The sequence below is a fragment of the Tympanuchus pallidicinctus genome, unplaced genomic scaffold (assembly GCF_026119805.1).
Source record: "Tympanuchus pallidicinctus isolate F22 unplaced genomic scaffold, pur_lepc_1.0 scaffold5, whole genome shotgun sequence".
Classification (NCBI taxonomy): Eukaryota; Metazoa; Chordata; class Aves; order Galliformes; family Phasianidae; genus Tympanuchus; species Tympanuchus pallidicinctus.
The window spans coordinates 62,979,212-62,991,462 of NW_026294769.1; the positions used below are offsets into that span (position 1 = coordinate 62,979,212).

General features: G+C 41.8%; 1 protein-coding gene across 2 annotated transcripts in view; it reads left to right on the forward strand.

Moving 5' to 3' along the window:
* Positions 1-4,672, forward strand: part of COLEC10 (collectin subfamily member 10) — a 19,688-nt gene extending 15,016 nt beyond the window's left edge. For both annotated transcript variants that reach the window (XM_052703651.1, XM_052703650.1), the window contains 3 exons: positions 119-172; positions 1,245-1,340; positions 2,782-4,672. In XM_052703651.1, coding sequence (XP_052559611.1) covers positions 119-172; positions 1,245-1,340; positions 2,782-3,173 — 542 coding nt within the window. In that variant the 3' untranslated portion in view covers positions 3,174-4,672. The remainder of the gene's footprint in view (positions 1-118; positions 173-1,244; positions 1,341-2,781) is intronic.
* The last annotated feature ends 7,579 nt before the right edge of the window (positions 4,673-12,251 follow it).

Consider the following 12,251-nt stretch of genomic DNA (forward strand, 5'->3'; position numbering starts at 1 on the left):
CATTAGGCCTTCCTATTAGAAGCACACCACTAATATATTATTAAACAAGTTTTTCAGATATGCTCCCCTGACATATGCACCATATGAGATCTGAGAATATATTTTCCTCTTTATCCAGGTGACAAAGGAGCCAAAGGCATATCAGGGGTGTCTGGAAAAAAAGGAAAAGCAGGTATGCTGGGCATCTTTCTCTGAAGAGTGCTTGAATTTGCTTATGCTGGGTCTTCAGTTTCAGGGTTGGTTTGTCTAGAGTTTTCCAAAATGTTGAGGCCCATAGACAAACTTCAGAATGGGTGAAACAAGCAGGAATAGTGTGAAAAGTTTTGTTTAGCAAAGTAAGACTCGTGACATGAGTGATGGTGATGCTACACAGCATAGGGAGAAACTATACAAATGAATGGGCAATGGTTGATAACATAAAACTGAATGCATCAACAGGTAAGGAGAAGTTTAATACTGAAAACTGGAAAGTTTCTGAATACCAAAGGAATGAACTCCTTTAACAGTCTTCTCTTAAAAGCACCGAGACAAAAACGTATGTAATTTTAGAAAGATCATAATTTGTTGTCAAATGAATGCAACACATTGGCTTATGGGAGGAGAATTTGGATTTGATCACCCAGAAGATTCTTCTCAGTCCTAATAACCATGGGTGTTTTCCCACCTTCAGCGTTCATTTTTAAGGCATTCCATATGGCTCATCAGATTAGCTTTAGTGAGAAACCATCACCAACTTGTTTTCTTCCTGAAAATTAGAGAGGAAGAAACAAACACTATATCGAGTCAAATTTCAGTTTAACAGCCAAAAATACAACCTAGACTTCAGTGCTTGACAGCTACTGATTATTTGAGTTGGCATCAACTATTTCTGCTGTACCACAGCTGCATGCAGCTAACGTGGTCCATCCAACAAGGTTTTTCCAGTCCCACCTCAATACCTATTTTGAATAATCTTTCACTGAGAAAACAGTGGTGAAGTTATTTCTATCAGAAGTCTAGGGAATCGCTGCTGTCAGTGGATGCAAAGGATGCAAAAGGATACACTTATCATTCAGATGTAACACTGTGAGATCTTCACAACAAACCACACATCCACAGTCAGATGGACGTGATGATAAGAAGGGCACTGAATGCGCAAATGCTATACTGATATGGGTGGAAGGAAGATGGCAAACCTTTTCATCTGCAAAATATATATATATATTTCTGAACAGACGAATTCTCTGTCCTTTGTATTGCAACAGGCACGGTCTGTGACTGTGGAAGGTACCGCAGAGTTGTTGGACAACTGAATATCAATGTTGCTCGGCTTAACACATCCATCAAGTTTGTAAAGAATGGTAAGGATCACCATGTATTTGGTGTGATTTATTTGGCTCTTACAACATTTACCACAGCTGTTCTCCCACTACTGCTGTTCTACAGCAGCATACATGCCAAGACAGAGGGTCCCACTGTGTGAGGCATTCCAAAAGCATACAGAAAAGAAAGTCTGGTACCTGTAAGAATATGAGCAGCTGGTGAAAGCAACTACAGAACAGCAATGATCAATAGCACAGCAGAAATAATCATGACAGAACAAGACACAGCTTGCTAACTGCCTCTGCACTTTCAGCCTGCTCACCCTCAGACTCATTGGCCATTCACACAACAAAAGGGAAAAAGTTGTGCCAATCTGATCCATAGAGCCAGAAAAAGCTCTAGGAACCTTTTCATCTTGCTGCTGCTGCACAGAAGAGCTGCATTCTTTCACGGTGCTCCTTTCATGCCTCCCTTCACTGAAAGCATCTTTCTCTGTAATAAGGGAGATACAAACACCCCAAAGACACAGGTTATCATAAGTCACGTCTATAGGCAGTGCTGACAGCAGAACAGTGCAAAATGCCCCTTTTGAAAGGAAAGAAGAGCATTTCCTGTTGTAGCAGAGATTTTGGAAAGGCTCCACAACCACTTATTGGACTCAATCTAATCTGGAAATTAAATGTGTCTGAGGCAACTCTCTGGTTCTATGGGCAACTGGCCCACTCTCATCTGTATTGCTAAATCCTACAGAACTGAGTGGTCCTCTAACTCCTTGACTGTTTCTGGAGTAGCTCCACAATTTGGGGATTGTTATTTGCCTGCAGCCAAAGCTGTGACTAGGACTACTCCAGCAATCCAGACTAGCACCAGCTACCCAGGAATGTTTCTTGGCACTGCTAAATTCACTAGGATATCTGCTGCCTGAGAGATCTGCCTTTTAAAGTTGCTGAGCAGCTACACTTTTCTTCCTATTCAGTGTCCCTTAGTGGTTACATCAGCTGTGAACATCAGGCACTACTTAAAACGCCTTATTTTAGTAGTCTCTTTTACTTTCATCTACATTGAAAAGGCACCAGCTATTCAATTCCCCCGTTTTGCTATCTCACAGCACTCTTCCACAATCTAGAACACAATATAGCAATAGTATCCAAAGCAACCAGGGTGATCCAGAGTTATTCACTGCTACTTGTCCATTCAGTATGCCTTGATTTGGTAACTTCAAGGATGTTCAGTACAAAACAGTCACAGGGGACACATGCCACTCAGGACTGAATGTATGTAAGGTTCTTGTCATTCCTACTGGTAGCATCAGTCTCTAATCATGTCTTTATTGTTCACCCTAAATTCAGTGATGGGAACAATTTACCTATCTTCTTTTCATTAATGCTAATGTAAAAACCATCTTCTAGTTATAGCGGAACAGAAGAGCCTTCAATAGCTGTTAAAATGCCATTAAAGATTTACTTTTCCCCTTTAAAGTTATAGCAGGTATCAGGGAGACGGATGAAAAATTCTACTATATTGTCAAAGAAGAGAAGAATTACAGAGAAGCCGTGATGCACTGCAGAGACAGAGGAGGAATACTGGCCATGCCTAAAGATGAGGCAACCAACGCCCTTCTTGCCAACTACATCTCCTCAAGTGGCCTTTTCCGAGCATTCATCGGAATAAATGACATAGAAAAAGAAGGGCAGTTTGTATATGCAGACAGCAGCCCACTGCAAAACTACAGTAATTGGAAGGATGGGGAGCCTCACGACTCCACAGGACATGAGGACTGCGTGGAAATGCTCAGCACAGGAGAGTGGAATGACTCTGAGTGTCAAGTCACCATCTACTTCATCTGTGAGTTCCTCAAGAAGAGAAAATAAATATGCAACAAAAGATGTCTGGCACCTTCTGTACACACAATAACCGCTCTCATTCATGCACTGTAGGGAATGCAGATAAACAAGGACAGAGCTGAATCTAGCATAGACTGGGTTAACTAAGACTAACTAATGCGATATGGCAGTGACCATAAAGCCAGCTCAGGTCTGCAGGGGGCATCCAGCCAACTGTGAATTTTTATTTCATTTTTATGTGTAATTGAGGATGGTTGCGAAAATTTAAAGCACATGGAGACAAACATGATTTCACTAATGCAGCGGAGGACTCACTTATCTCTGCTTCTCACTCAGTCACCTGCTTGGTTGGCTGAAGTGTGAAGAACAAAGCAATGGCAGTTCTGCAGGTCTGCACAGCTTGCCTGCAATCTGAGAACAGAAAGAACACTTCTAGCCTCTGATGCCTTCAAAAAAGCTGTGCAAGAATCTAGAAAAGTCCAACATAAAGAAAACAATACAAAGGAAGCACAGCCACTGCTGTAGGAACAGTGCAGAATTTGCTGTCAGAGCCTGGCTCCTCAGTTATCCATGTCAGCATGTTCATAATGGATCAGATTTTCATATCGTTGATATGAACACAAAAGGAACACATTCCTGCATACAGTGGAAGAGCTCACATTCACATGGCTTCTACAACACCACTGCCAGGACTGTTCTGAAGTCCAGGATGCTTCTGAGACACAACATCCGTTTTACCTTCAGAAGTGATCCTGTTTATTGTTAGTCTTTCCACATGTTGCTTAAAAGTCTCACCTTTCCTCACAGCAGGAGATGCTAGTAAAGACTCCCGGTTCTCTACAAGGAAGTGTATATTTTCTCCCCCACTTGGGACTAAAAAGGAAAACATGCTATCTGGAAGCTGAGAACACTGGGCACTAGTCATAGTGCAGCCAGTGCACATTGCAGGTCACTTTCAGCATTAGTTGCAAAATGTTTCTCTGGATATAAAGAGCTGGACATGAAGGCAGTCCCATCAGCAAGCAGTGGAGAGGGTCAGCTCTAAGTTTCCCTTTTGCAGCTGTATACAGCATTGCAAAGGCAACGAGACAGCTGTCATACTTAGCCAGCCTGCTCTTTGACAGTAAAATCCTCAGTACCATTTTCCAGCTGGTAGTTTGCCTTCAAGCTCATCTCTGAACAGTGGCCAACACCAAAGCATCCCAGGAGACTCTGTGACTCAGAGCTACTTTTGTAAGCCAGTTTATCGGCTACTTGTTATTCCAGAAAACCATTTGTTGTTACCAGCAGGAAATTACCTGTGTTGCTACACACCCTCCAGGGAACTATTCAGTCCCAAGAATGCAGGTGTGTGACCACGTATATTTTCATTGCTTCCCAACTATGCTATGAGCGTACTTCAGCAAACAGGTTTGCTTAGCACAATGTACCTCATCCTGAATTGTTCCTTCCCTGAGAATTTATACTCCCCAACATCAAGCAGAATTACACTTTTTAGGATCTACTGTAATAAGCTTGTTAAATTATTTGGGTTTTAGAATCATTAATGATTAATGATAAAGAATTAATGGAAAAAGTTTCTTGAGGAAAAGTACTGCCTTTTGCAAGGTCAGGTCCAGACACTCACAGTATGTCAGTTCTTACTAGTCATGAGGAAATGGCACACTGACATTCCAGTGGGTAGACAGGATCACACTAATACCTTCCCATCCTCCCTATCCTTACCTCTCACCTATATGTATCAAAACACACTTGCCAGATTTGGAGTGGAGGGGTCTACATTGTGAAACTGTCTGACCATATTGGAATCACTGGCAGACAAAACCCAAGCATTCCTTTTTATGCTGACAACCATCATTAGTAGGCCATTTTCCTGTTCTTTAGGAGGAACCTTAAAGCTAGGAGAAGGTAAAGCAGCAGAAATACTCTTGCTGTAGGATCAAGTTCTGCCTAAGATTTGACCAGGCAGTCTCCTTTACATACAAAATTAAGGAACAAGTGTCTAGATTGAAGCTAGGATCAAAGTAATAAAAAGGTAGCTGGATTCCATTGACCCTTCTAGCAGACAGCAAGTTACAAGTAACCCAGGACCATGCCCAATACATAGGAAAGAATGACTTCCCATGGTTGAGGGAAATAAGTGAGGAACTTGGGCTGGGTTTCTGCAGTGGAGAGGCCGCAACTGCCTCAAGCCTCCACCTCACTGACCACACCAGTTTCACTCTATCTTAAATAGAAAAAATAAACAAAAACAACCCTTCTAGCCACTGTGCATTCACTGGGCAAATAGACCCTGGCTGGCTGCTTCTTTGCTAACTACAGAAGAGGGACAGCAGAGGATAACAGCACAGATTTTCAAACTAGCAAGGCATACTCAAGATCATGTGCTCGTGCAAACCATTCCTGCATCACTGGGTCTCAGTTAATTTTGCCAAGAAGTCTAGCTAATAGGCCAAGCCAAATAAGACACTACACCATACAGGAAACCTGGCAGGTAAGTCCATATAGCACTGTACCATGCAGACACAAGCTTAAGCTTGCACTAACTCAAAGATTATAGCTGTGTTTTGCAGGAAAAATATGCCAGTTATAATTAAGAATTTGGGTTATATCACAGGTTTCATTGCTAGCCAATGGAAAATTACTGTGGTGGGTAAAGGTTCTTAGGTTTCTACATGAAGTGGCTGGATCCAGGAGCACAGGAAATGGTGTCTGACTATTCAGGATTTGTGGTCTGTTGGCGTAGGGTACTTAAACCATTTTACCTAATCCCAATATTATGCTTTTCCCATATTTTTCTTTTCCTCATACCCAGTCTGAAACTTTCTTGTTTCAATTTATACCCTCTGTTACTTGTACTTACACCAGACACCACTGTGTAGAGCCTTGCTTCATTTTCTCAAAGACTCTCCTACAGGTCCCAGCAAACAGCTGCCAGGTTCATGCAAAGTGACTTCTATAGGCTGAATAAATCCATTTCCTTTACCTCCTCCTCTCTATCCTCAGCAGAAAATGCCAGTTTCCCATGCCTTTTCTGAATGGGGTTGCTTAAAAGCGCACAGTGGCTAGATGTGGTCTAATAAGTGATGACTGGCAGGAAAATCCCTTCAATCTCCTGGCAGTGCCCTGTTAACACAGTCAAGGGTGCTGTGAGCCTTCTCTGCTGCCGGGCCCCATTCTGTGTCATAGACAGCGCTGTCTGCCAGATTTCCCAGGGGACTTCTCTGTAAAGTCAGCACTAGCCTGTCTCCATCTAGAGTTCTGCCTTCCTAGATGCAGGAAACTTTGCATTTGTCCTTGCTGAGCTCCTTAAGGTTCCTGTCAGTCCAACCCTCCAGCCAAGCTGGCTTCCTCTGCATGGCAGCCTTCCTGTGAGTGTATTGGCTGTTCCCTCCAATTTGGTGGCATGGGAAACCTAATGAAACCTGACTTTGTCACATCCTCCAGCTAATTGAGAGATGTTAAATGTGACAGTTCCAGTGTATAGACCATAATGTCCTAAATTGGATACAAAAATACTGTTGGAGACACAGTGTCAAAATCTTGCTAAAGTTGAGATAAATGACATCCACTGCTCCCCCTCATCCACAGCTCCAGTCATTTTATTGCAGAAAGCAGCCTGGCTGGTCAGGAATGATTTACTCTTAGAAAATCCAAACTGGTTGTTCTCAGTCAGCTTCTTCTCATTTACATGCTCCACGAGGGCTACTCTAAGTTCCTTAGGGACCAATGTGATGCTGATGATTTTAAAGCTACCCAGGTTATCTTTTGGCGTTTGTGATGAAGGAACATTTGCCTATTCCAGATATTAGGAAACTGCTATGTTCACCATAACCTTTCCAAGTTAGAAAGGCCTTGTAACCAGTTTCCTCAGGACCTTGGATGCCTTCCGTCTAGTCCCATGGAGTTTTCTGATGAAACTCTCACAGGAAATCCCTTACTCAGCCATCAGCTATTGCTAATCATTCTGTGAACACTTTCCCTAAGCACAGAAGAATGGGATAACGTGTTGATAAGGAAGGCAAAGAGACCATAGAATGCTTCATTTTCAGGTTTCTGTTGTTACTGCATCACCTGCTTCGTTCAGCTACATTTTCTTTGCTCAGCCTTTTTTGATTGATACAGAAAGTGGTAGAAGTTGTTCTTGTTGCCCTCGCCTATACAAGTCTCAACTTCATTTAAGCTTTGAATTTCCTAATGCTGCCCTATATACTAAGGTAGCATTTCAAAATTATTCCACTGCTGCCCATCCCTGCTTCCACCTCCTCTTTTCTACCTTTTTGGTACACCAGGAACAGCCCCGTTTCAGCCACACCAACCTCCTGATACATCTGCTTGTATACAAATCAGCTGCGTAAGATCTTGCAATATCATACCAGGAATACTTCAGTTTCTGTCTTGCTCTGAGAGAATTGTGACTTCATGATCTCCTACATTCTGTAGATTGTCACCTCTAAGCAAGCATTAACCTCCTGCTGGCATCAGGAGTAGAATGCACATAGTATGCAGATACTCACAGTAATATTCTGAACAATAATTCTAATTAAAAAGATTACAAAACAAATATATCTCATTAGGAATATATTTATTTCAAGCATCCCAAGCAATCTCACATGGGTATAAAGCAGATCCACTTCTTTTACTGCCTTTAATGTAGTCAAGCACTTTAAAAATAAAAAAAATACTTAATACTAAAAGCAATGGGGTTCCACATTCTTGACCACAGCCACAGGAATATACAGGCATCTTTACTTAGTTTCATATACACTCTTCAATGGTACATTTCAGTTGTAGTTCAACCACATGAAACAGTTGTAAAGAGAAGTCATTTCACATTGTGTGACCATGAAAATGGTAAATCTGTCACGGGGAGAGCGATCAGCTTCTGGTTATGTTGGAAGGTGTTGTTCTAGAATTGTCTTGGTGTAATACATTTGCAATTTATACAAAAGGCATGGATTGCCATTTCCTTTTTCCTTTGTTAAAGCCACACTTAATCTATTCAACATGCATAAGAATGAGGAAGATCAAAGCAGCATAGTAATCTGGGTTGGTTTGTACTTGTGGGAGGAGAGAACAGCAAATCGTAAAAGAATTCTGTGATCTTGGCCTACCTGCTGCACGCAATGCAGCCCCACACCCCACCCTCCTGGGCCAGGAAAGGTTCTCCACGTTGATGTTTCAACACAGAGGGAAAGTTTCACTGGATTTTCATTATGTGGGTGCGGCCAGGAACTTGCATCACCTTGTTTTGCAGAAAACAGCAGTGACCTACCAAAACACAGTAGTAGCCTACCAGAGCACAGAGTTAACCTCGCAGAAACTTCCCCGGCTGGGAAGTGTGTGCGATCATGCTCCTTTTTGAATTCTGATCTGTAAGACCTGTTCCATTCTCTATGTCACAGCTACACTTAAATCCCATGGGTCTTGTGCCTAAACAAGAGCAGATCTCCTGACAATGGGACGGTACAGGGGCTGTAGCTTCCTATGAGCACAAAGCAGAACTATCTGTTTGGGCCTATCTGCAGAGCTGTGACCCTCCCAGACATTATAATTTCATTTCACTCTGTATCGTCCCTTTCTACCCAGATAATAGCTGTATTAGTTTTTCTTATGTTACATTACCTTTAGAAAACAGCCATCATTTTGCAAAAGTAGCCAGATGCCAATTATTGTTTTGGTCTTAATGTTTCAGACATAGTTCAATCCTTAAGAGTATAATAAATCTAAGTCTCTTTGGAAATTTATTTCAGTCATGAATCCTCTGTTCATTTTTTCCCTTTAGTAGATGTTTCAAGCTACCTTAATAACCTCTCAGCAGCATATTGTCTAGCAAGAGATGCTAGTTTCCCCAGCTTCGTACAATAGAAGCCTTTGTTGCCACACAACATTCCAGGAGCACGTGGGACACTACACCATGCAGAGGGTGGAAGGAGGAACAATGATCAACATTTAGGCAGGAGATTACATAAAACACTGCAGAAAATGTGAATATGGGGTTGGCGGATGCTTAGCATGTGAACTGTGGAATTTGTTTCTCACTGAGAGCCAGTCTTTAAGTCTTGAAAATGCTTAAAAGCTCATCTGAGAAAAGCTAAAAGGCTGTCAGGAAATCCAAGGAGAAATCTAAATTCAGTAACTCAGGAATCCCAGAGCTGCTTGTAAGTTTGTGTATGTAACTGACAGAGCTTTCTCAGGGCCTGAAGAAGTAGAATTATGTTTTCTGCAAAAAAAAAAAAAAAAAAAAAAAAAAAAAAAAAAGGACAATTAAAAGAGTTTCCTTGGGAAAGGTGCACTTTTTCATTCCTATTTTCTCAGATATTAACTTCTTTGAGCGTAGACATATATCGCTGGACATATTGAAGTTTATGCAGTATAAGCCAGTTCCTACTCCAATAGAGATGAGGCTTTCTTGAAAAGCTGGAAATGAGAGCTAGAGAAAAAAAGAAAGCGGAGTTTAGTCAGGAGAGATCTGGAAAAATATGAAGCCCAGCCTTGTGTCCACTTCCAGGAGATCACTTCCAGGGGAGGAAGAAAGATTTGCAGGATCACAGCACAATCTTACACTAGCAAAAATCTGAACGAAGAGATTTTCCAAAAAGCCAGACTGGGACACGTAATGAAGTACTGGGAGGAAAAAGGTTGTTTATGTCGAAGGTTAAGGTCCTTCAAATATGGATAACTGCAGATTCCACTGACCACCAGCTGATGACAACTGCCTCTGTAGGGCTGGGAAGATTTGAGACAGAAGTCACGCACTCAACTGAGTGCGTGTGGGGAATGCTGGAGAGGGTTTTATGTCTGCTGTAGATCCAAGAATGTCTGTTTGCTTCATGTTTGCCACAGAACATGCAAGTATTTGCAAGACAACACCCACACTGCTTACAGACACAAGAGGCTGGGAAGATAAGCTTCTTCTGTGGCAAAGATTCCAATTGCTAGCAACACCTGTCCTACATTGCTTTGTGCTACAGGCATGCTGGAGATGGGTTGATGGTTGGACTTCATGATCTTTGGGGTCTTTTCCTACCTTAACGATTCTATGAACTCTATGAAGACTCTGGAAGGAAGCCAGGACAGGCTGATAAAGCAACAGGCCTGAATGGGCTTGCTCTAGCAACTTAGACTGCCAGGTGTTGACAGAAAGGAAAACACAGACTTTGAGGGCAAAGATAAACATCAAGATTTTTCAGTCATCTTGTCAAATGCACTTGGAATCATAGCATACACAGTCTCTTCAAGCTATGTTCCATCAATCATGTTAGCCAACCAGTCTGGAATTCTATCTGACACATTCCGGAGTCAGAGAGTCATTGGAGAAAAACTGCAGTTTGGTCCAGGTTTTTTTTCACACTAACTTTAATCATCTGCAAGGTAAATGTCCCAACGAAGCCCAGCTACTGTAATATATACCATTATAGTTGACAATCAGACATAAATGATATTTTCAGTTACCTACTTCAGCAGGAAGAAAGTCATTCTCCAAATGTAGCCATTTCTTTGCCAATTTCTACTTCAGAGGTACAGATACATTTGGTCAGTCAAATCCATCTCTTCTATTTCTCACTGTGCATCAGAAACCTCAAGGATTTCATTCTAGGTTAATAATTTCCTTGGGAGTATAGCTAAAAGTAGAAGTGTATGAACACTATATTAGTTCAGTACAACAAATTACATCTTCAAAGCACCATATAAACATTGACTTCAGACCAATTAGACTATTCTATTAGTAAAATAACGCACAGGATACTGACCTACTTATTTTGCTATTATGTAAAACTAATGAGCTGTTTGGTTCAGATTTTTTTTTGGACCACTTATTCCTCCTCCTTTTAAATACCTGTGGATTAAAATGTAAACTATTTAAACAGCTCCACAAAACTAGTGCTAAGAAGAAAATGGAAAGGCAAGTATTTGAAACACATGCTAGATATTTTAGACACTCACGAGGATATGCGAACATTAGATCCCACCCTGAATCTGATTCCAGAGTAGAGGACTATTTCTGTTTGGAATAAGAGATGTTCAGGGAGACTGCACTTGTAAGTTCAGTTGGTTTTGGTTTTCAGTTAGTCTTGTAAGTAAGCTACAAAGCTTTTCTGGTAGCTCATTCATCTTGTCTTTCCCTCCCCTCATTCAGAATCTACAAGGTCAAATGTTCAGCTCCAGCCTAAGGAGCGGCAAGTCCATTCTGCCCTCATGAGGTCCCCTCTGGAGTACTGGCATTCTGGTCTGGGACTCCCAACACAAAAAAGACATGGAGCCGTTGGAATAGGTTCAGAGGGCCACAAAGATGATCAGAGGTCTGGAGCACTCCTCCTCCAAGGAAAAGCTGATAGAGCTGGACTTCTTCAGCATGGAAAATAGGAGACGGTGGGGAGACATCACTGCGGCCTTCCAGTACTTAAAGAAAGCTTATGAACACGAGGGAGAGTGACTCTCTACATGGGCACGTAGTGACTGGACTAGGGAGAATGGCTGTAAACTAAAAGTGGGAGAATTTAGGTTAGATGATAGGAGGAAATTCTTCACTCAGAGGGCGGTAAGGCAGTGGAAGAGGATGCCCAGAGAAGTTCTGGATATCTTATTCCTGGGGGTGATCAAGACCAGGCTGGCAAGGGCCTCAGTCAACTCGATCTGATGGGTGGCAACCCTGCTCAAGGTGGGGTGGTGAAACTGGGTGGGTTTTAAGGTTCCTTCCAGCTCAACCCATTCTATGATTCACTGTAAAGGATGACAACACTCACAACAAAGGAGGAGCACGTACAAGAAGTGAAAAGATAGCACAAGAAAGCACTGATGAACACAAGACTAGCAGCTGTGAATGAACTAGAATATTCACTGGTATTATCTGGGTTAGTAGCTGCTGCGGTTGTCCCATTAAAATCATAAAGTGAAAGAGTTGTTTTTTAACTTATTTTTCATAGTCTGAACCACATCATAGCAGTGTGTCTCAGTCTGAGGACAGCACAAAACACATCACCTTGCCTCATGAATCCTAAGTTAAAGAATGCTAGTAGAATGATAGATTGTTTTCTATCTAGAAATTGCATGCATATGGTGAGTAATACTTCTTCATGAAGGATGCCAGGCTAACTGGAATGC